The 24,940-nt window shown below is 41.4% G+C and overlaps 1 protein-coding gene across 2 annotated transcripts in view; it reads left to right on the top strand.

Annotated features, from left to right (window-relative positions):
• Positions 1-24,940, top strand: part of NEK1 (NIMA related kinase 1) — a 1,277,786-nt gene that overhangs the window by 1,225,057 nt on the left and 27,789 nt on the right. For both annotated transcript variants that reach the window (XM_085641815.1, XM_085641814.1), the window contains 2 exons: positions 4,630-4,763; positions 5,552-5,684. In XM_085641815.1, coding sequence (XP_085497941.1) covers positions 4,630-4,763; positions 5,552-5,684 — 267 coding nt within the window. The remainder of the gene's footprint in view (positions 1-4,629; positions 4,764-5,551; positions 5,685-24,940) is intronic.

The following is a 24,940-nucleotide window of genomic DNA, read 5'->3' as shown; positions in this document are numbered from 1 at the left end:
ATTTAACAAAGAACATAACTTTGTTAATATCCTCATCGTTATTGCACAGCCTCCATTGATCCTCCTTTATGCATCCATTAGATACTTCACATATAGAAATCACCTTTTCACCCTCACCATCATCAATAATAACATTGTCATCCTCAACAGGTAATCTTGACAAACAATCAGCAAGTAAATTTTTTACTCACAGAATATATTCCACTTTGAAGTGAAATTCTTGTAATTTATATTGCCATCTGGCAATTCTAGCAGTTGCTTTGCCACAACCTTTAGTGGTAAATAAATCCACCAGAGGACGATGATCAGTTCTGACTCTAAAAGTCGTACCGTACACATATTTACAAAAATATTCAATTCCCCACCAACAAGCAAGAGTTTCTTTTTCAAGTGTGTGGTATTTATACTCTGCACCTCTTAGTGGCCTTGATGCAAATGCAATGGTAACGAGATGTCCTTTTTGGTTTTGCATAAGTACTGCACCTATACCAACATTACTTGCATTGGATATGATAACAGATTCACATGAGGTATCAAATGGGGATAAGACAGGTGCCAAGGATATACATTTTTTTTAGAAAAGAAAATTCTTCAGAACAACTCAAATCCCCCAAAAACGTTTGATGTTTTTTCATTGAATTTCTTATATGCACAGTTTTGTCTGCAAAAGAAGGAATACATTTAGCGTAGTACTCAGCCAAACCTAGAAAAGACCTCAATTGATCTTTATTATGGGGTTAGGGAGCATCCTCAATAGCCTTCACCAGATTCCGTTTTGGAGAAATACCCTTCTTACTGATGGAATGACCTAAATAATCAACCGAATTGAGACCAAATTTACATTTCTCCTTAGTTAAGGAATAGACCATTGTCTTGTAGAATAGACAAAACTTTGTGTAGAATTTCTGTGTGATCTTGTGCATCCTTTCCAAAGACTAAAATATTGTCCTGAAAATACAAGACATTATTTATATCTTTGAACAGTTTATGCATAACTCTCTGAAATACGGAGGAAGCAGAAATTAGCCCACTCTGCATTCTTTTATACCTAAAAGCACCTTCTGATGTAATAAAGGACGTCAACTATTTGCTATCTTCATGCAAAGCAATCTGATGGTATGCATTTGATAAGTCTTAAAGTAGAAAATAATGTGGTGTCTTTGAGTTTGGCAAACATCTCTCCGAGGTTTGATAGAGGATGTCTGTCAACCCACACATTGGCATTAAGATCTCTTAAGTCCACACATAACCTAACTTTTCCATTGGGCTTGTGCACAACAACCACCGGAGAAAGCCATTTGGAAGATTCTATTTCTTCAATAACATCTAGTTGACATAATCTCTCTAATTCTTTCTTTTTTTTTTTTTTTTTTTTTTTTTAAAAACTCTTTTTATTAACATTTTCATTTATAACCAATACTGCAATACCATAGCGTGTATTATCAAGTACATCATAGCTTGCTCGTGTCAGCCGCTGCAGCGCTTCAAAAGTTCCATTCCGTCTCCTCAGGACTCTAACACCCTCTTCCCCCATCGTGCCAAACATCTTGTGTGATACCATCACAGACACCCCAAGTTTCTAATTCTTTCTTAACGCCATCTCTCAATAAAAACGGAATATTTCTGACTTTATGAACTTTGGGAATGGCATTTTTTTTTAAAGATGATTTTGTGTACAAATTTCTTTAATAATCCCAACTTAGGGGAAAATACCTTAGGAAACATTTTCTCCCATTCGGTATTAGAGCTATTACTAACTTGAGCAATCAAATCGGAATAACCCAGTACTTTATCCGGATGATTAGGATCTAAAGTTATCATCAAATCTCGTTGCTGTGGCCAACCTAAAAGACAAGATCCCTCTTTGGCTACGTAAACTTTAGAAGCTGTAATTTTACCTTTAAAGCTAAGGTCAGAATTAAAATAACCCAAAACCTCAATTGGTTTCTTACCATATCCTACTAATTTGATGTCTGGAGGAAATAAAGAAATATTCGGAAACTCTTTTAACCACTCTTCACCAATCGAAGTGTGTCTTGCACCAGACTCAGCCATAACTTTTACTTCCTTATTGCCTATTTGTAGCATACAAAATGGTGCATCTTTGCTCGTATCATTAATTTCATACACTGCTAGCAAATATTCCGATTCGTCAATGTCATTGTCAATTTCTTTAACATATTCCAATTAAGAAGTCCTGACTTCTGATTTCTTAATTTAAAATGTGTTCCTATTTCTACATATCCTTGCAAAATGTCCTTTAGACTTGCAATATCTACATACTTGACTTATTGCTGGACAATGTCTATCTGTAGCTATATGTCCTGAAAATCCACATTTGAAGCAAACACTCTTTTTTTTCAAAATTATCGCTAGGAGTAGCTGAAGTAGATGGTTTGTTGATATTATCCTCTACAGTTTTGTTTTTTTACACTATTTACTTCAGATGTACTGTTTTTCTTGTCTGACAGTTCTTTCATGCCTAACTTCATATCCTCGAATCGATGAGCCATATCAAGGGCTTTGGGAAGAATAAGATCATCTTCAGAAAGTAACTTTTTATGTAACTTACTATCAGCAACATTGTGTACCATCTGATCCCGTACCATCTGATCATGAAATGTATCGTAGTTACATTTGGCAGCCAAAATTCTTAATTTTTTCACAAAAGTATCAATATGTTCATTAGATAATTGTTGTCTACTAAGAAACTTGTGATGAGCCACCACTTCGTTCATTTGTTTTACATACTGTTTGACAAGTTGTTTAATAGAATTTTCATACACGTCAATGTCGTCGTCACTGGAATTATCTGTAGGCATGGGAAGTAAATGACTTAATACTTGTCTTCCTTCAGCCCCCAAACATTGTTTTAAAATAGCCAATTTGCGTTTGTCTGTATAGTCGTCGGCTCCAATCACTTCAATATATGCTTCAAAGCCTTCTTTCCATTGTTTCCACTCCAATGAAGGTTCTCCAGGAGAAGCTAAGAATGGAGGCGGAGCGTTAAAACCTTCCATGTTTGTAATAGAATGAGAGTGCTCCAGTTAACCATTAATTAAGATAATTCAAATGAGTTCGGTAATGTAATATTATGCTGTGTGTGTCAGCGATGAATTGTATTCCAAAAATGGTAAAAAGATGACACACAATTGATTTAATGTTTTTGTTGTGCTTGACTATTAACACACTTCGTTTTGAGTCAATAAAGCTGTGTGTGTCAGCGAAGACTGGAGCTGCAGCAGACTGAGAGCAGGGTGCTAAGCAACCCTGATTGTGATGAAATTGCTAGGCAATATGTAAATCTATTGCCATCAGGAGTGGCGTCCTAAAGCTGATCGCTTCGCATTAGCACGTGGAGACTTGCCAGAAAGGTTCCAGAGCGCGAGCCTGCATGCGCGTGAAGACCAATTGAATTAGAAGACACAGCACGCGCTGGTGATTCACTTCTAATGCGCAAGACGTTACGTACGCAAGGCAAAGTCCACAACACAATTTTAACAAGCATTGGCATAGCCAATAGGTCTCGCCTTTGGGACCTTATAAGTGTTTAGCTATGCAATAGTTGCATAACTAAATACTTATAAGGTCCCAAAAGCGAGACCTATTGGCTATGCAAAGCGGCCGTGCGGCCGCGAAAGTGATCGCGATCGCGATCAAACATCAGTAAAAGTAATCATTTTGCGGCCGCTTTGATGTTCTCAGTGGCCGCGCGGCTCACTGAGAACATCAAAGCGGCCGCAAAATGATCATGCAGGCTGCCAAATGGTGCGCGCGCCCGGCGCACATGCACTGTAGTTGGCGGCCTGAAAGCACTGGTTTGCACTGCCAAATCCCCCTTTTACAAAAGCTCTCGCGAGAGCAGCGCTAAAGCGCTGGCTCAGGCGAGACCTAACAAAAATTGTTTAAACTCTCACCATACGAAGTTCGACGCTGGGAGTTTCAGCACTATATTTGTGCCAACTAGGCCATCTAGCGGTCGGGTTTTGAATGACATGTACAGGTTACCGATGTTAACCGCCTCACGATCTGCAAACAATGCAGGGCTACTGGCTTGAAGATTCAGCTATCGTTTCGCTTGTCGTTGCCAGTGACGAATCCTCCTCAATAAATACAATTAGAGGATGTAGGTTCTTTGAATTTATTTAAATAAGGAGATCCAGTAAAGTCGTCATATCAAGCCTGAGCCAACTGACCTTCTGTGGAATCTGGACCACGCATGTAGTGTTCCAGATTCCACACCAGGAATGCAGGATACCACACATACCCATGATAGAGAAGCATGATTACAGGTAAGTAACTTTGTTTTTAAAGACACCTTGTAGGTTGGTGGAGTGGAGTACTTTCCAGTGCACTGAAAAGTTGGCTGGACTACATTTGGTAATTATTTCTTGGAGTTGATTAAATATTGCATTTGTTCAGAGTGACTTCAAAATTACTCAGTTGAACTGTATTCTGGTTTACTGGCTTCGGTTAGACTTGCACAGTTTATGCATTAATAATGTTATATATCACTGTGCTTACTGTCCCTTCTAACGGTATCAATTTCTTTTCCTTTTGTTTGTGATTTTCAGACATCTTTATTTTCTAATAATATGCATCTTGTGCTCTGTCTTGCTTTTCTTGTAGATGACAGTGATGGTGATGCTGCCAGTCATTGTGATGAAGGTGACAGCGTATTTTGTCACCTAGAAGAGCTGAGATATAACCTGGAGCAGGAAATAGGCTTCGATAAATTTATTGAGGTTTACAATAAAATAAAGGTCTGTGGTAAAACTTGGTCTAGTTCTATGTCTTAAAGAGCCGTTCGTTCTTACACTATTGTGTTCTAACTCATATTTAATAAGGGATTAATGGTGATTGTTCTATTATGCTTTATTGACGAACAGTATTTCTATGAATATGATCGTCATATCAAAAATGACAGTGGTCCCTAATAACAATTATAGCAGTGTTTGCAGCCAAATGGTATAAATAATCAATGGACAAAAAAAAATCAATAAAAACAGTGACTCAGTGGGTTCTAGTGCCAAAAGTGCTAGGTGCTCTTATATGTAATACACAAAAGTGATGAACCTTGATCAACATGTGTAACATGAAAGCAAGAGTAGTTCCGCCCGTTAATATAATAAACAAAATGTTAACATTTTGGTTTTATTGAAGTTTTTTACTTTGTCGCTTTGTGATGATGGTTCACATACACAATGTTTACATTGTATTTCCCCAAATAATTAACAATATCATCCTACCTTGCCAATCAGAGGTCCTTAATATAGAAGGAGTTAAGTGTGTTTGAGAACACGACTTACTACAGAGGTAAACTCCCATGTGTGGAAGCCAATCAGAATGGCTCAGACCAAGGGGATCCAGCAAGTGCTCAAGATTATTTGAAGTGAACAACTGCTGAAGAATACAATTCCATAATGCCTGTAGCCACGAAAAATTGCTTCCCAAACTAATTGTGAAGATGTTGTTTGTGGTGCTTTACAAATATTGTTTAAATCCAGAATTTTATGTGTATGAATATACTGAGTTTCTCTTTTTGTTCTAGGCGATACATGAGGATGAAGATGAGAGCATTGATATTTGTTCTTCAATAGTGGAGAACATTTTGGGGAGTGAACATCAGCATTTGTATCCTAAAATTCTTCACTTGGTTATGGCCGATGGAGCTTATCAAGAAGGTAGCAATTCTATGTATTAGTAGCATTTGTACTTTTGTAAATCTGAATCATCCTCTAGAATTATGTATTTGTCATTTTCATGCATCGAATTGGGATACTCTAAAAGCTATTTTTAATATTTCTCTGCTGGGAATAATAAACACAGATATTGCAATAAACGCTGGGGGAGCGAAAGACGCAAAACCACTAGAGTATGTTTATTTAGAATAACTATCACATGTCCTTTAGCAGTATTACCTACTTATCCCTTTACCTTCCCACCAGCATCACACTTCCATATTTAGTTTTTAAGTAAGTACTTTTCTGATGCATACTTCTTCCCCCGGATTCCTCACCTTTCAAGTGCTTCCAGGTGCCAGACAAGCTGCAGAAAAGGCTTTCATAGTTCCCTCGCACCACTATGTGACACCACAGGCCTGCATTGCTCCCTGTCCCTCCCTAATTATCTCAACATGGAGTGACATATAAGTGCCACTTCTGCACACTGATTTACGTAAGAATTGCAACACTTTTTTGTGTCTTCAAACAAATGGCAATATTGCTGGGACATCAGCATCAAACAATACAAGTTTTTTAAACCATGTTGAACGTGGATAAGTCGGTTACAGACCCACACAACGTCTGTCTGTGGTATCTGGGGCCTACACACATCTCCAGATTGTGCAACAAAGGCTCCCTTATGCACCAGTAGCCATTCAGGGAGTGGCAGGCCTCACTGTGGAAGTGACACAAAAGATTTGTCCTGTGTTTCACAGGCAGTGTTAAGATCCGCAGTAGGTTGCAGCCTCCATAGAAGCCATTCTGCAAAGCTTTGGTCCAATGACTCCTCCCTCTTGCATCCTTCAGGCCCGCAGCCTTCTTCTGGCAGTTTTGTCTTAGGAGCTAAATTACTCTGTTCGGAGCTTTCCCATTTTCACTCTGCAACGTACAATCCCTCTACTCTTTTGTCTACAGTAGAGTTGGATGCCTTTTCTGCAAGTGTCCACCTAATGTGCTGATGTATAATGAAAGTACAGACCTGTTTTGAAGAACGACCCTGTCCTCTCCACTACCACAAAGTCTGCTGTTTACCAGAATTTAAGCCATTTTCAGATCTGATTCCAATGCAATTCACATACCTCAAATAGTCTCCGATGATGAGGATGGTGATGAGGAGGTGGAAAGTTTACGCCCTATCATTACACTGGTGCTGACCTCTACTTAGATTTACAAAACTTCAATGACCTTGATAATTCACCTAGATCTAGTCTGAACTCCTCACATGGTCCTGACATGAGCAATGGTAACACGCAGAGGTCTTGGAACTTCCTTTTCCATCTGAGGAGACTAAAATAATTTTGCTTATGGAATCCCGGGCCTTCTAAATCTCAGCATCTTTTAACATTTACAAGGCTTTAGTGGACCTCACAAAGGCAATACAAAGAGAAGAGGTCAACAGCATCAGCAATTTCCCTCTTCATTTGGCATTGCACTAAAATCTTTAGTTCACCCAATGACAAAATAAAGCATCCAGTGTGGGGCTGAATCTTCCATTTTAAGTTCAGTTACCTAGGAGCAATGAGTCCTGCAAATTGTATAGATTGGCTACATCCTATTGTGAGGAAGTTTCTCCCAACCTAGTCACATGGCGGTGGTCAATCCAGACCTCACTAGGTAGATTTCCTTAAGCCATCAGGCAAGCTTAGGTATAGCAACTTACCATTCAGCGCGGGGAAAATATGCAAGTGGTGTGTCCCATAGTTAGTTCTCTACTGAACTTAGTCAGAGAACATGATTGATCTAATTATAACATTAATACAATAACACCTGTCAAAGACACAGGTTTTATAAATGAGGTGGGTTCCATTTTCCCCGAATCTGAAGTATTATTTTAGAAAGCTTTTGTTAGAAGCAAATCTTTAACAAAACATATGTAGCGGCTTTCAGCACTGCTATTCTAGCCATATTCTCTCGTCTCCCTGCTCACAATGGTGCACCTGTGGGCCACAAGGCACCTGCAGGACCTTCAACTTTGCCTCTATTAATAGCTTCTGTCCCGTTGCTGGTCAGCCGTACTGATGCTACAAACACAGCGCCGCTTTTACCGCCTCGATGTTTGTTTTGACTCTGGTGCCAATACTGACGTTGTTCACGGCACCGGTTCCCCCTCAATTTTTGCAGCTACATAGAGACAGGCTGATTGGACATGGCGGAACACACGGATAAGGCAGCCATGTTCTTGCAGCCGGCAATTTGTAGGCTTCACATAAAGGCTTTTTTTCATGCCAAGAATGTCAGTAGAGTGGCAGACAGACTCCCTTCGTTTTATTAAGACACTGATATACTAAGGGTGTAAATCGTCTGAGGTCTTTGGTTTACATTTGCCAGTTGCAGAGGTTAAGGCATACATGTTTACAGAAATCATCCAGTCCGGTTCCCCCATAATTGAAGCCCCCCGTTGCCTTTTAAATTTCTCTAAATTTACTTAATTTAACAGTTACACTTGCAAAGATCAGATAAATCTCATTCTTGAGATATATATATAAAACATTAACAACACCGTTTGTATGTAGAAGCATACACATTTACACTTCCTCTGACACTAGATGTTCAGTTCCCAGTTCCAAATAGTGTGTATATCGTGGCCTCTAACATATAAATACCAGACATCGAACATTAGCATACAGAGTGTGCTGTTGTCGTCTCGTTATATGGTATTCATTTCTGCCAGATAGTGGCAAATTGGTTTCCAAATGTCTTTGAGGTGGGGCATACTTTGCAAGAGTGTGCTGTATATTTCAGAATTCATGTTATATGTCACCAAGTCTCTCAGCCACTTGTCTGTCCTACGCTATGTCCCAATGGGAGGGTCAGCCCAACATATTTCTATACATTTCTGGGCATCTTTCACATATCTCAGAAGAGCAGTCAGTTGCAACATCTCCAGCGGTAGTCCCGTCCTTTCTCCTATACTCCTAAATATCTGATTGCAGTATTCTGCAATAGAAGGATCTTCACACATGATATGTAGGAAACCCATATTAGAAGTTGCATATTTCTTGCATGTCCTCTATCATTCCAAACTGAACCATGTCTGCTGAGGTATAGTATGCCTTGTGCTGAAATGTATAATGAGCAAGCGTATGCCTGCCATTCTACGGGACTTCCTTAGAGTTTTGACAGCAATGTTTCATTGAGCATCTGTCATATCTATGACAAGGTCTCGTTTCTCTATCTTCCCAATTTAGAGATCTGCAGTCTCCAATCTGGTCCGCTAATGCACCGTGTCCGATGGCGCAGAGTTCAGAAAGAAAACCATGTCAGAGCCAGGGGTCTGTTACAGACCTCTGACGGTTGCAGTCCTTGCAAAGGTTAAACCCTATTGTTTTTGGAGAGACATGTTGTCCCCTACACACTGGGTACGTTTGAGGAAAAGAACGCTGTCCGACTGACTGGATTTGATAGAGCTCCATATCTGCGTCGGAAGGTGCAGAGGTGGTGTGCATACAGTGGCTCTGATGCCACATCTGGGGCAGAATGGACTCTATGTGGAACCACAGCATGCCACCTACCGACATGCGAGGGAATGACGATTCTCCAATTCACATGCAGAGAGAATCTTGATTTAATTGAAGACAACAGAGTATATCATTATGCATTAATCTTTATTGCTGACCCTTCATGCAGCCCGTTAAGGAACAAACCTAGATCACAAGGTAAAATATTCTATTCTGTTATCAAGATACATCACGTATTGCCATAGCAAAAACCATCTTCCTCTTTTAGGCTGTGACACGAAGAAGAAACCTGACTTTATAGTAACACGGAAACTTTGTCACAAAGTCATCACCAGGAAGGATTCTAACATTTCCTCGTGGATCGATCAAATTCCTATGGGGAGAAATGTAGATTACTGAACTATTCCTAATAATAGGATGTACACAACTCTTAATAATTCTTCCTAAGAACAAGGTACAAAACACTTTATATTTATTTCTTTCACTTTGTTTTTTTGTTTTTTTTTAACCAAAGTTAACCTTTATTATTAAATGTCCTCACCAGAACCATAAGTAAACACAGGGTGAGGTGGGTGGGATAATGATAGCTTCCGTTGTCTTTAATGAAATCAAGATTCTCTCTGCATGTTAATTTGAGAATTGTCATTTCATTACAAGACCAGAGGCTAACATTATGCATTTTTAAAGCTGTCTACAACTAAATTGCTTACATGCTTTATCGGTCTTAAATAGAAATCTGCAAAGGTTCTGGCATTTGACCAATCTACTGTTTTAAGGAACTCCGAGAGAGTGCCACCAGTCCAAAATACCTTACTGGACATTGCAACGCTTGCTGAATGAGCCCCAAACTGTCACAAGTCTATGCCTGCTTCACTCATAACTGCTCTAATCCACCTGCCTGTAGTGGTGGTAGATACTGCCTGGTGCGCCTTCACATATGATATTAAAAGTTGATCCTCACCATCATGTCTACATTGAAGCATGCTATTCTCATATAGCCTCTTGCAATTTACCACGCAAAGATTTGGACAATCCTGGAATGAGGGGTAAAAAATATGACCAGAGATATTCTTTGTCCTCCTCCAGATAATGAAATGAACACCATTTGATGAATAAACCCTGTTGCTTATTTCCAAAACTTTAACATCAGAAACCCTTCTGGATGATACCAAACAGAGAAGCATTGCAAATTTCTGGGAAATATGTCTTAAGGAAAGTTAACAATTATCTGACCATGAGTCAGAAAGTGTGAATACTAAATTAACATCCCATAGAGACATATAACATGGTCTAGGGGGGGTCTATTAATCCGTTTTACCCTTATCATCCTACATATCAGCGGATCATTCCCAATCGTGATGTCACCTATCAAGGCATGGCCAGCTGAAACACCTGACCTATGGCAATCAATAGTCATGTAAGTTAAGCCTGACTGAAACAGCACAACTCGCTACCTGCAAAATCTAGGAGCGCCATGGGATCCAGATTCCTTTCCATGCACCAACACCATCTACGCCAAACCTACTTATATCTTTTTCTGGTCCCTGGTACCCACGGCTCATCCAGTAAATCCTTAGCCTTTCCTGAAAGGCCTGAAAACTTGCAGAACCACTTATACTCTCTGAACAAGAAGGTCCAGCTTTCCTTCTATCACCAAAGGATGCTCTTCCCCATCTGGGCCTATCAGTAAACCCTGATGTACGTGTTTAAGAAGTGGCTCCTGCATGTCAAGTTCCATCAACCCTGGAAATCAAACTTGTGAGATCAAAAAGGGGGCGACCAGCACTATCTTGCACCTCTCTTTCCAAACTTCCAGAGTACCCTCTGGATCATGGCATATAGAGGAAAGGCATAAGCCCTTCTCGAATTCCAATCCTGAACAAACGCATCTACTGCTAGGGCTTCTGGGTCCTGGTCTCCAACTGAAAAACCTTGACACCTGACGTATGAGCCTGCTGGCAAAGAGGTGTAAATCTAACAGGCCCCAAACTTCTTGAACTTTCTTGAATATCTCCAGGTTTAATCGACAATTACTGAACTCCCTGAGGTGGCAGGAATTCCAATCTGGCTTCAGATTCTGCTCACTTGGAATGTGACCCGCTGTCAGAATAATTTTGTGTTCCCAACAGAAATACCAAATGTCCCTCGCTAGTTCTGCTAACTGCTTTGAGCTTGAACCTCCCAAGCGATTGATATAGGAGACTGCTGAGACATTGTCCATTCAAATACGGCCCACGCTGTTTGCCAAATAAACTTTGAAACTTCTTAGACCATTCAGCCCTGCCATTAATTCCAAGCAATTTATGTACAATGAACTCTCTAGACTTGACCCGCATCCCCGTGTCTCTAGGATGTTCAGACGGGCTCCCCAGCCCAGAGACCTGGCATCTGTCTATAAGATTAACTCTGGCACATTCCCTAAAATTGCTTTGTCTTTCCAACGCTCTAGGCTGTGCAAACACAATTCCAGGTCAGGACGAGCCTCTGGAGACAAACCTATCGCTTCTGCATACCAAAGACCCTTACGTAAACCAACTGTCTTTAATCTTTGGAGAGCCAAATCATACAAGGGGCCTGGTGAAATAGCTTGGATCAAATGGTCCTTGCGAAGTCTCTCAGAGTTGCAACCTCTTTTCCACAAATATCTCACTTCCTTTCTTATTTTATTCTTTTTTTCTGAGGCAATAGAAGCTGGGATTTTAGAGTATTCACCTGAAAACCTAGAAACTCCAAGGCCTGATTTGGTTCCAGTACTGATTTCTCTATGTTGATAATGAAACCCAGGCTTTCTAGCAGTTCCTTTGTTACACCTAGGTGAACCAGTAGTTCTGTTTTTACCTGACTCCTAAACAGAATGTCGTCCAATTATATTATCAGCGGAATTCCTCTCTCCCTCTAGAAGGTCACCACAAGTCTTAAAACCTTAGTAAAACACCACAGAGCTGAGGAAAGTCCAAATGGAAGACAACATGACTGGTAAACTACTCCCTTCCACCTGACCCAGAGGCATGTCTGTGAACTCTCTGCCATATAGGGTTTGTGAAATACGCATCCTTTAATTCTAGTTTTACTAACCCGTCTTTTTCCTGTAGAGTATCGCGTAGAAGATGGATTCCCTCCATCTTGAAGTGGCAATAGACCATGTATTTGTTCATGACTCTTAAGTTTATAATTGGGTGCCACCCCTTGTCCTTCTTTTTCACCAGAAAAATTACACTTATAAACTCATTGTGCAATTCTACCACTTTTAATATTGCACCTTTCTGTAATATTTGGGAAACCTTCACATGCACCAAATCCATTCTCATTTTTTCAAAGACAATCTCTCAGGGTAGCAAAGTCTAAATTGGGGTCTCCCAGAAATCTATGTTGAAGCCTGATACAGCCCCTAAAACCCAGTGGTCATTTGTTATCTCTTCCGGCAACCTTTACTAGGGAAGAACCAGCACAAATTGCTCCACCTTCCTTCAAATGTTGACCCTTGAGATCTTGATCCACCCCTCTGTGGGTAGAAACCTGGTGAGGATTGAAAGACATATCCAAAACCTCTAGAGCCTTGAGTGTATTGGTTTTGGGAAGAGAATAGGGACCTTCTTGAGTCATCAGCCGGCAGCCAGTCCACTCCTGTCAACCTTTCCAAAAACATGTGACCCAAATACACGCCTCAAATTATACTGGGCTTTGCTTAAAGTTGTAAAGGTGGACATGTATTTACCCAGTAATTTAATGAAATTGTGTCCAAAGAGAAGGCCCTTCTGGCTCTCTGTTAGGCAATTCTGCAAGCTTTGCACTCATCCTCAATCAATCTATTATCAGGGAATTGTAAGCACGCTACTCACCCGTGAGGGTCTCAAGGCACGGGGGGGGGGGGGGGGGGGGGAGGGGGCACGCAGATACGTTCAGCCGAAGAGCCAGGTCTTGAGAGCCTTCCTGAAGGTGTCCAGGGCGGGGGCACATCTGATGTCTTGGCTGCAATGTGAGAGAACGATCTTCCGCCTGCTCTGGTTCTGTGGATACGCTGGGTTTCAGCTAGTGCGAGGTTGGCAGATCGCAGGTTTCTTTTGGGTACGTGGAAGTTTATTCTGTCGTTGAGGTATTTGGGTCCGTTGCTGTGTAGGCATTTGTAGGCGTGAGTGAGGATCTTGAAGGTGACTCTCTTCTCCACGGGGAGCCAGTAGAGTCTCCGCAGGTGTTGGCTGATGTGCTCGTGCCGGGGAATGCCGAGGACGAGTCTGGCCGCGATGTTCTGTATTGTCTGGAGTTTGTAGAGTAGGGACTTGTTGATGCCAGCGTAGAGAGTGTTTCCATAGTCCAGTCTGCTGGTGATGAGTGCGTGGGTGACTGTCTTCCTTGACTTCGGGGAGATCCATTTGAAGGTCTTTCGAAGGATGCGGAGGGTATTGAAGCAGCTGGAGGTGACGGTGTTGACCTGTAGTTTTATGGCGAGTGATAAATCGAGTACGATGCTGAGGTTTTTGGCATGGTCTGAGGGTGTAGGTGGGCTTCCGAGGGCGGTTGGCCACCAGGTGTTGTCCCATTCTGAGGGGGTGGTTTCAAGGACGAGGACTTCTGTCTTTTCGGCATTGAGTTTTAGGCAGCTGCGGGACTCCTCAGGTGATTTCCGTGGGGGCAGAGAGGAAGGGTGTTAGTCTGATCCTTTGGCTTCTTCCGGTGAGAAACGATCGGATCCAGTCCAGGGCAGTTCCTTGTGTGCCGGCGTGGTGTAGTCTGTCTAGTGTGCGGTGAGAGACGGTGTCGAAGGCTGCAGACAGGTCGAGGAGGATGAGGGCTGCGGAGTGGCCTTGGTCCAGGAGGGTGCGGATTTAGTCTGTGGCGGCGAGTAGGCCAGTCTCGGTGCTGTAGGATGGCTCTTTCTTTTGGGTATGAGGCCTGCTTTGGCATTACACAACATGCATACTGCTCTCTGGCTCAAGCCTCTAAGGAGGTATATGTCGATCTCTGAGTCATTGACATGTGCCTCCTGGGCAATGTCCAGAATTCGGGCAAAAGGGCCCAACACGTCCATGAGACCATCCTGACATTGTTTCAGGCTCTGTTCCAAGCCCTTTCTTGGGTCCTACCAGGCTGAAACAGGAATGTAATCAATTCCGGGTCCAAGTTTGGCCTCTGGCATGCCTTTTTCATCTATGAGTGGTCTGGGGCATTTTGCTGCATTAGGTTACGCTGTTGCCTCTCAAGAGGTCTCCCATCCCCCTTCTCGTTATCATTGACATCAAACAAATCCAGGCTAAATGAGTCCTGGTTATCTATTGTGCCGTGAAGGACACCACTTTCTCTTGTGCTGCAATGGATACTAATTTCTTTTGTAGCATTGTGGCTACCTCAGTTTATTGTAGCGCTCAAGCTACCACATATTAAGGACAAGGATCTTTCCCCCTCTGTCCTTGACCCATTGTACTTCGGCCTGTCCAGATGTCTTGTTTTGCATATGACCTTCCTGCCCTTTTTGGGGTTAGTGGGTCTATCCTCAGAGATAGAGAAATACTCCTCCTCTGGAGGAGCACTCCTTTTCCTCTTAGATATAGCAGCCTCAACTGACACCTTAATAGATGTCTTCATATCCTCCTCAAAATATTTTTTGAACATATCTTCACCTACTTCCAGCTGAGGCAAATCCAGTGTGAGTGCCTCTAACTTGTACGAGTGGTTAAGAAAATCACCACAATCTCATATAATGGCACCACTAACAGGAAACAAATTAAGGGATACTCCATATATTGGAATACCTTCATCAACATCTATGTATTTAAACAACTTGCATAGCACCAATAACCCATATATGAGAGCGTTAAAAACACTAAGCAAATATTCAGGAGAAAAAAGTAGTACTTATCTGTATGAGGAGAAGCTAATAAAAGAGGAAGATGGTTCTTGCCATGGCAATATCTGCTGTATCTTGATTCCAGAATGGAATATTTTACTTTATGATGTATGTTTATTCGTCAAACGGGCTGCATGTTGGGGCAGCAATAAAAGTTAATGCACAATGATAGCTTCTGGTCTTGTAATGAAATTGCTATCAATTTTTTTGGATCTAGTCTGGCGCTTGGGGGAATTCACAAAGTGATTAATCTGCAGTCAGAAGTCCATATCAGGAACCCATATATGAAGGTTGCCCAACTCGCCCAACAGGAAGTAATCCATAAGCATGAATATGGAAGGCAAAAAGGTAGAAGAGTCTAATGTGTCGATCCTAGTCTTTTACCACTGGTGTCTTGAGCTTTTATCTTACTGTCCTCAGGTCTATCAATATGGCCAACCCTGCAAAACCTCATCCCAGATGGCCAGGATGCAGCAAAGTACTCAATTTGTTCAAGCTTGGAAATGACTGATCACTTTTGTCAAGCTTTTCACCACCTCTAAATGCATTGAGAAAGGGTTGGGATTATTGCAGCGGAAAGCTGGGCAGATTTTCACTTTATATATAATAATTCATCTAACATCTATTTCCTCTCTGGGCCCATAACATAACACTAATCTGCCATTGGTCCTCCAATGGATCTTTTATGTGAGCTAACAGGAACTTGGATATTTAGAGAACGTGAGGCAAATCTTGTGAGGACCTGGAATTAGAAAATGCATTTACTTCATATATTTCTATTCATAACTTATGATAAAAAGGTTCACACCAAGAATGACTCAGATATGATATATTTTGCTCAGGTAAAACATTTACCTAAGCCTCAATTTGAATGGTCGGGAACATATATCACATTATAATCAGATTTGATAGAAACTATTTAGCACAATTAGTCACACAATGCCATACAGATTCAACAGGATAAACATTTGCTGGTTACCTAGGAAAGAGATGAGAGAGAGAAAATCGGTTAAAAATCAAGTTTCATCATTTAGGTTATACAAACCAATAATGCAGAGTCGACGCGCAATTTGTCACAGGAAATGAGTCCGTAAACTCTTCAGCCGAAAAGTTGTACCTGAACACTTTACCAGCCGGCAAAGTACAGGTTTGAGTCAGTTTAGAGACTTCATTTCAAATGCGATTGGTGTAAAGAAAACAAAGTTCAGTCCGACAGCATGCCAGGCAGGAAAATTGAAAATGACAACCAGCCCCTGACTCCTCCAAGGGGACAATTATAATTTTAAAAGTTCTCAATTTATGCCTACAAAGTATCCTTTCCATCATACGATATGGTTGCCATTAGTTGTCCACAGTGGGCTGCTCATGGTATGATCAATACCTCAGTAAGAAATCCGGAAGCATTAAGTAATCGCTTTGCAAAAGCATCAAATTCAATAACTTTATATTTCCATCTTTTCCTTGGACGTAAGAAAATTCACTTTGTTCACTGTCTGTTCATTCCCAGATGTTCTCTCTGGGCTTGCAATTCTATTGGTACATTTCTGTCAAAAGTGTTGCTGATTGAAGAGAGAATCTATTGTTTGAAAGCCTAAGAAAGAAACTTCATAAAAAGTTCTCACAGCATCCAAAATGATTACTTGAGCTAGATTCTCCTTTTCAAACGAGGAAAAGGAAGCATTCGAGGCCTACATGAAAACTTGCTGCATCACTATCATGTTATGATTAATGTAAAACACACATTAATATGAATAATTAATTTTCCTAGTTAATTCACTCATTATTCTTCTCTGAAAGGTTACATATCAATATTAGGTACTACACAAAAATACTTTGCACGTTTATATTTTCAAAATAGATTTATATACATGTTACTTTTGATATGCACATGTGTACCACACAATACTAAATAAAACTATGAATCTTCATATAGACAAGCATCTTTAAACTCCTAATTTTTATCGTTTTCAAGTGTTTCATTACGTAAGCATTAATTTCATTTGCAATTTTTAAAAGTCAGCATCAGCACATTTTCTAGTTTAACTACGTTTTGATTCTTTATCACATAATTACATTGCATACACAAATAACTTTTTCTCTCTCTTTATTTACGTCCTTAACATTTTTATGTTTTTTAACATGTCTACATACTTTTATGATGCAGTGAAAAATCTCACGTATTTTGTCTTCAACCGTTTTACACGTTTTTTTATCAAAATGTATTGTCGTAAATTTCATTTGATGGTGAGAATTGACAGAGGTAACCGTCATTAAACATTTACGCTCCATCATTTCCCCCTTTGATGGTGAATCAAGCCATCACACAATCTTATCTTATTCTGATATCACAGTAGAATACAGTTGTCTTAATCTGTGTGAGTCTAATTAAAAAAAAAAAATCATCTCATCATAGAAACCACTCTTTCTATCTACTAATTCTATTTCTGCTCTATTTCTTTTTCTCCCTCCAGTTTCTTTAGAGCGCCTCGTATTTCTACAATATTGATACATTAGTATTCCTATTGGCAGGCCAATAACAATTGTTATTAATGGAGTTAGTATTTTCCCTGCTAATCTTTTCCCCAGTGCTGCAAATCAATTTCCCACAGAAGAACATCCTTTCCCAATTTTCTCCCACCCACCATCTGCTTTTAATTCTATTAGTTATTTTCCTAAATTAGTAATATTGCTTATATATCCCTTCAAATCTTTACTTTTGTCCAGGATATAAGTGCAACATTGTTGAACTTTCAGCATGCGACAAACTCGGCCTTCTTTGGCTAAAAGTATGTCTAAAGCAAGTTGAGTTTGCAAAACCTTAGACCTAATAGCAACCATTTCCATATCAATTACTAAAAATCCACCAGCAGTTTCTGTTAATAATTGATCTACTATTGTTGAAAGTTTTCAACTTTTGTGTGAATTTAATATTACCCCGTCTGACGGTATTATTGCACCTAAGATATCCCCAAAAATTTTAGCAGCACTTAATCCTCTTCTAAATTGTGCAGGTTTTCTTTAATTGATTCCATTGTGTTCATCACCATGGTAAATCTTTCTGAAAACTAGTTCCATATAGCAACACCCATACCAATGCTGGGGCAATTTGTAATAAGCATTTTTCCCACACACAAAATACACCCCAGGAAATTCTGGATCTAATACTGCCAAACATAATCCCCAACCTTCCATCAGTAGGAAGGTATGTTCACATTCACTGGAACCAATGAATTTATTATTAGGCTCTGTTTTGCGTTTTAGTATGCAAAGCTTTCCTCTGTTTTGCAAATCTAGAGTCATTCAAGTGTATGTCTCTACCTGTTTAGGTCAAGTCTAACGCAGCGCGCATGCGCTGCTTTATGGGAGGCTTCTTGTGAGCACTCCCAACTCCCTACAGCTTTTCCCCATGTTGTTTTCTTTACGCCCACGCATTTGATTGGCCATTGCGTAAGGCTTTAACAAAAGAAAGCACGCAAATGGCCAAAGGCGTGGGTATGTCCCGCCTTATCTTTAAATGTTCCCTCCCATAGCCTATGTGTCTCGGGAGCGAGCGCAGTGATTAGCGGTGCGCAGTGTGTGCCAGGTTACTTGTACTAATTTCCCCAGCACGGGCGCTATGACTTTTGCGACCGCGCTGGTTTATTGTTTTGTTGGGCTTCTGTCTGTTTCCAGTTGGTCTTTGTAGTAAAGAGTTCCTTTGTAGTGTTGGTGAAGATTTTATTAGTTTTATGTTGCTAGAGGTTTTGTGGCACATTAAAGGCTTCGGGAATCTCCTTGTTTCTAATTTTGTTTCATGTTGGAAAGTGAGAGCTGTTGGCAAAGGTATACCAACTTTGTTTTTCATCATTGGGGAGCGTGTGCGCTCTTTGGAAAGCGCTTTTGTTTATTTGCTTGAAAGGTTTCAAGCAAATGCAGTGCACTTCTGTCTTTTGAGCAAATAAACAATTGGATTTAACAATCTTTTAATTAGCCTGCAGACAGGCACCCGCTGTCGGCTTCTTGCTACACAGACTCCTCCGTCATATTTGTCAGTTGCAAGATGGACATTGTTCAGTTGGAAACAGTCCTCTTCGTGTCCAGGTAGAGGAGCAGAGGGGTCAAGAGAGGTCTTGCGTTGCATCCTGGATTTCAGGTGCAAGGACAACTTCCATTTCAAAGTTTGTGCCGGCTTGTGAGAGGATTACTGATTTTGTATTGAGGTGTTTCGCAATCAGGTCTGTATTAATATTTTATTTTTTTACAGTATGTATACTTCAGAACATGAGTTTCAGTTCCATGTGAGGGTGGTCATGTAGACCAGGATTTTTATTTTGTTTGTGGGACATGTCGGCCCGATTTTCTAATAGGTTAAACAGGATCACAACTCGTAAAAACACTGGACTAGATGCGCGAAGCATGCAAGGAACTGTGTAATTTATGAGCCCTGATTCTTTCAGATCTCACCTCCTGGAAGAGCTAGCATCCTACCTTGTCATGTCCCCTCCCCCCAGATCTTTAAGTTATCGACCAAACGCTCTTTCTGTCTTGTGCCTATCAAGACAAGTGTATTTACTCCACCCCGACTTTTTGGAGTATTGAACTTTTTTTTTATTTTATAGAGTGAATAAGATGAAAAGAATTTGAAACCAACAATTTTAGTTCACAGCTGGGATGCTGAGAATGTTCCAGGAAATCGGTGAGATTTGTAATGTGAAGTTTCCTTTCGCGGTACCAGTCCACCATTATTTTGTTTAAATTTGCATTGTTGCAGTGTGAAATGCTGTCCTTCATGCACACTCCTCTCCTGCGCGCTATCTCTTCCAGAGCTGCTTCCCAGGCCCCACCACACCCGGCCCGTGTGGTGAGAACTTCCTGCTGTCTGCAATTGATCAATTCTGCATGGTCTCCAAGTTTTTCAGTATTATACTGACCAGGCGTATACACAGGGCTATAAGTGGGATCGGGATCTCTCAATGGGGCGTGGCCTATGCAATTAAGGGTGTGGCTTAAAAACATCTAGGCCAAAAACATGTCCTTAGCATAGTGTGCCGCCCAACTGGTATTTTGCTGTTTGTTATTGCATCCAGATATTTAATACAGCAGGTAACATTATACCCACAAGAAGCAAGGGCTATTGACTTTGTCAATAGTTGTTAGTTGCATAAGATAAATATGTAACAACTATGGCTTCGTTGTATATAATATTGAACATTTTTCAGTTCTGAAATTATGAGACTGAAATAACTATTACAAGTCTCTTTGGAGTTATATAAAAGGCTTTGAACAGTGTTACTGTTCCAAAGTTATGATTTCTTTTTCACCCTGTGGGTGAGGGCAAAAATGGAGAGCCCGATAGGGACCAGTCTCAGCACCTTGTTTTTAGAATCGCCGGTTCTAAAAACCAGGAGCCGGCTCACTTAAAGTCCTGCTTAAATACATATATATGAGCTTGGTAAACAAACACCCTTGTCTTCACAGTAGCCTGGCCAGTGCTTGAAAGACTGATAGCTGGAAAAGAGCCATTTACACATAGGAAAAAAGCCAGGGTTCCTTAGTAAGCCAGTCCACTTCTGGTGATTTTCATCATAGATATGTTTTTCCCCTTTTTTGTAGAACAAATATAATCCCAAAAAAACCTTCAACCCAAAAAAAGTTTATAGCAATGCAAACAGTTGCAAATTTGCATGTTTACACTATACCAGTTAAATTGACGCTAGCAAAACACGGATGTTTGAGTTAAGTTCAGTTGCTTTTTATTTTTATACAATTGATTTCAATTGATATTAGCAAAATATCCAGCAAAGGTTTATCGCATGGGGCTTAGTCCTTAATTAAAAGCTAATCCGGTTTTCTGTCATACATTACCAGTGAAACGTTTAAATAGTCCCTTTTCTTTGACGTAAGCTTGTTTACATTGTCAGTTTGTGGTGAGTGAGTGTGGCACAGTAATGTGTTTTGGAGAAGCCAGGGCCCTCCCATCCCCCATTTGCTTGTTATTGGCTGCTTCAGAGATATGTGTGTGTGTGTGTGTGTGTGTGTGTGTGTGTGTGTGTGTGTGTGTGTGTGTGTGTGTGTGTGTGTGTGTGTGTGTGTGTGTGTGTGTGTGTGTGTGTGTGTGTGTGTGTGTGTGTGTGTGTGTGTGTGTCTGTGTGTCTGTGTGTGTGTCTGTGTGTGTGTCTGTGTGTCTGTGTCTGTGTCTGTGTGTGTGTCTGTGTGTGTGTCTGTGTGTGTGTCTGTGTCTGTGTCTGTGTCTGTGTCTGTGTGTGTGTGTGTGTCTGTGTCTGTGTCTGTGTCTGTGTCTGTGTGTCTGTGTCTGTGTCTGTGTCTGTGTCTGTGTCTGTGTCTGTGTCTGTGTCTGTGTCTGTGTCTGTGTCTGTGTCTGTGTCTGTGTCTGTGTCTGTGTCTGTGTGTGTGTCTGTGTCTGTGTCTGTGTCTGTGTCTGTGTGTGTGTGTGTGTCTGTGTCTGTGTCTGTGTCTGTGTCTGTGTCTGTGTCTGTGTCTGTGTCTGTGTCTGTGTGTGTGTGTCTGTGTCTGTGTCTGTGTGTGTGTGTGTGTCTGTGTCTGTGTGTGTGTCTGTGTGTGTGTGTGTGTGTGTGTCTGTGTCTGTGTCTGTGTGTGTGTCTGTGTCTGTGTCTGTGTGTGTGTCTGTGTCTGTGTCTGTGTGTGTGTCTGTGTGTGTGTCTGTGTGTGTGTGTGTGTCTGTGTGTGTGTCTGTGTGTGTGTCTGTGTGTGTGTCTGTGTGTGTGTCTGTGTCTGTGTGTGTGTCTGTGTGTGTGTGTCTGTGTCTGTGTCTGTGTCTGTGTCTGTGTCTGTGTCTGTGTGTGTGTCTGTGTGTGTGTGTCTGTGTCTGTGTCTGTGTCTGTGTCTGTGTGTGTGTCTGTGTGTGTGTGTCTGTGTGTGTGTGTCTGTGTCTGTGTCTGTGTCTGTGTCTGTGTGTGTGTCTGTGTGTGTGTGTGTGTGTGTCTGTGTCTGTGTCTGTGTCTGTGTCTGTGTCTGTGTGTGTGTCTGTGTCTGTGTCTGTGTCTGTGTCTGTGTGTGTGTGTGTGTCTGTGTCTGTGTCTGTGTCTGTGTCTGTGTGTGTGTCTGTGTGTGTGTGTGTGTGTGTGTGTCTGTGTCTGTGTCTGTGTCTGTGTGTGTGTCTGTGTGTGTGTCTGTGTCTGTGTGTGTGTCTGTGTGTGTGTCTGTGTCTGTGTCTGTGTCTGTGTCTGTGTCTGTGTCTGTGTCTGTGTCTGTGTCTGTGTCTGTGTCTGTGTCTGTGTCTGTGTCTGTGTCCATGTCTGTGTCTGTGTGTGTGTCTGTGTGTCTGTGTCTGTGTGTGTGTCTGTGTCCGTGTCTGTGTGTGTCCGTGTCCTTGTGTGTGTCCCCCATCTGCCAGCTTCTGATGTGTCACCCCACTGCCGCCTCCTCGCTCAAATGTGCATGAGACCTGCCTGGTGTCAACATTTCACTGTTCAGGCGTGAAGGAGAGTTTGTTCTGCCCCCAGCACACCCCTTCTGGGATGAGACTAGCACAGAGTGATTTAGCATTTCTAGTGACTCCAAATTTCTCCCTCAAAATCTGATTGAAAATCGAGGGGCTTTCCGTATACCCTTGTGTAACTCGGCACCATGCCAAGACACGGTTTCCGAACCGGAATGCAAATAAATATTGACTATCCGTATGTAAGGGAATGGAGAAAAACTCTTGACACCACTCAATCGCCGAAAACCATTCAGCTTCACATGGAATCTGATATAGAATTACAGCAGGATTTGGTACTATTGGACAACAGGCTATCACAATCTGATTAATTTTTCTCAAATGTACTATTCGATATTTTCCAGTCGGTTTTCGTATGCCCATGATAGGTGAATAACTTTTTTTTTTTTTCTATTAAGAATTTACTGGTGTCATACATAGGTTTATACAAATACATAGTCTTATCAATCCTATATGATCATGAAAAAAGCACATAGTGAAATAAGCCATAGCACATGCATATAGTACAAAACCAGGTTGAAGATAAACAAAAACAGTAGAATTTCATCATTCATGATCAAGAAATAGAAGCTGCGGAGATTATGTACTTGAGGTTCTCCAGCTAGCAAGTGGTGCCCATATATTCCTACCCATTTCCCTTACTTTTTTGCTTTTTAGTTCATATAAACAAGACTCAATATTGTGTATCCCGAGCAGCCTTGCCATCCACATTTGGAAGGTGGGGGGGGAAGGATCTTTCCAGCCTGCAGAGATAAGGATACGCAACACAGCGGCAGAAATAAAGACCAAGGCTTCCGCAGTGCTACACAGTTCAATTTTCCTATCTACTCCTAATAACAACAGTGTGGGGGATAGGACAATTCTACATTTTAACAGCCCCTCCAAAAAGTTTGATATTTCCCTTAGTATCGTGGATAACTTATCGCACTGATAGAACATGTGTATTAAATCCGCAGGGCCAGTCTGACACCTAGGACACTTATCGTTCTCCACCACTCCCCACGCATACAGCTTCGCCGGAGTAAAATACAGGTTGAACAACGTTTTATAATGCTGGGTTCGTAGGTTAGATGAGCGCAATAGTTTCTTATTTAATGTGAGAGCTAAATCTAGATCCAGATCAGGGTCGCCTAATTTAACTGCCAATGCGGATTCTGTTTTCTCCAAGTCGTCCTGGATACCCGCCATAAGATGATTATAAATGTATTTTATTTTATTTCCCCCGTTCCCTAAGTAGTCCAACAAGGGGAAGCGAGTTAAAACCGAGATTCTCGGTCTAATAGCCATCAGCGTTTGGACTACCTGTCCATACAAAAGCCAGTGGTTAGACGGGATCCCATATTTAAGCTGAATCACTTCAAACCCAATGACCGCCCCCCCCCTCCAGAATATCCCCTATATTCCTAATTCCTTGTTCATTCCAGAGCAGGCAGTTAATGCCCGTACCCAAGTACGGGCACAGGTTAGAGTTCCATAAAAGAAGATGCGCATTAAACTTGGGAATCTCCAGCATCTTTTGAATAGCTTTCCAAGTTCCCCAAACCCCGCCCATTATCTTAAACCTGGCCTTCTTATAGTATCTACGATCCACCTTCCTCAAAAGTAGCCCTACGGCCTTCTTCCCCAATAAGAGCTCAAAAATAGTTGGAGGATCCCGACTATCTCCCTGGGCCACTATTGGTCCGGGGACCTGTTGAAAAAGTATTGACATATGAGCCAGAAGGCGTGAGAGATGATATAATCGAAGGTTTGGAAGGGCCATGCCCCCTCTTTCAAACGGGAGTGACATGAACTTCATAGAGCGCCTGGTTTTCCCAAATTGCCAAATAAACCTGTTAAATATTGCTTCCAAATTTTTAACATTTTTTTCCTCCAACAGTAGGGGGATGGCACGAAACAGATAGAGGACCTTCGGAAAGATTGACATTTTAAGGACGTTTACCCTCCCTACCAAAGAGAGATGTAAAACGTCGAGTCTTTTTAACTCTGCTTCAATCGATCCCATAAGGGGGCAATAATTTTCAGTATTGATCTTATCCACTGCAGCATTGATCCTTACCCCTAAACTGCTGAGTCTACATATCTGCTGTCTGACTTGATAATGTTCTTGGTACAAATAATCTGGGTCTTCCCCTCATTTAGCAGATACCCAGACCTACTACCAAAGTCCTTTGCCAACTCTACGAGTACAGACATCGCCTGCTGTGGGTCGGTGGTTAGAATCGCCAAATCATCAGCGTACGCTAGCAGTTTATTTGTATACCCATTAACTATCACTGGGCTGATCCGAGGACAGTCCATAATTCTATGAATCAGGGGATCTATATATAGCGAGAAGAGTATCGGAGAACAAGGGCAGCCCTGACGCGTTCCCCTCTTAATCATAATTCTCTCCGAGCTCTCTCCCATTACCGACACCCTGGCCACCGGATCTTTATACATGGCTCTAAGAGCTTTA

The sequence above is a fragment of the Triturus cristatus genome, chromosome 2_2, assembly GCF_964204655.1.
Source record: "Triturus cristatus chromosome 2_2, aTriCri1.1, whole genome shotgun sequence".
Taxonomy (NCBI): Eukaryota; Metazoa; Chordata; class Amphibia; order Caudata; family Salamandridae; genus Triturus; species Triturus cristatus.
This window is presented reverse-complemented; position numbering and strand designations above follow the sequence as displayed.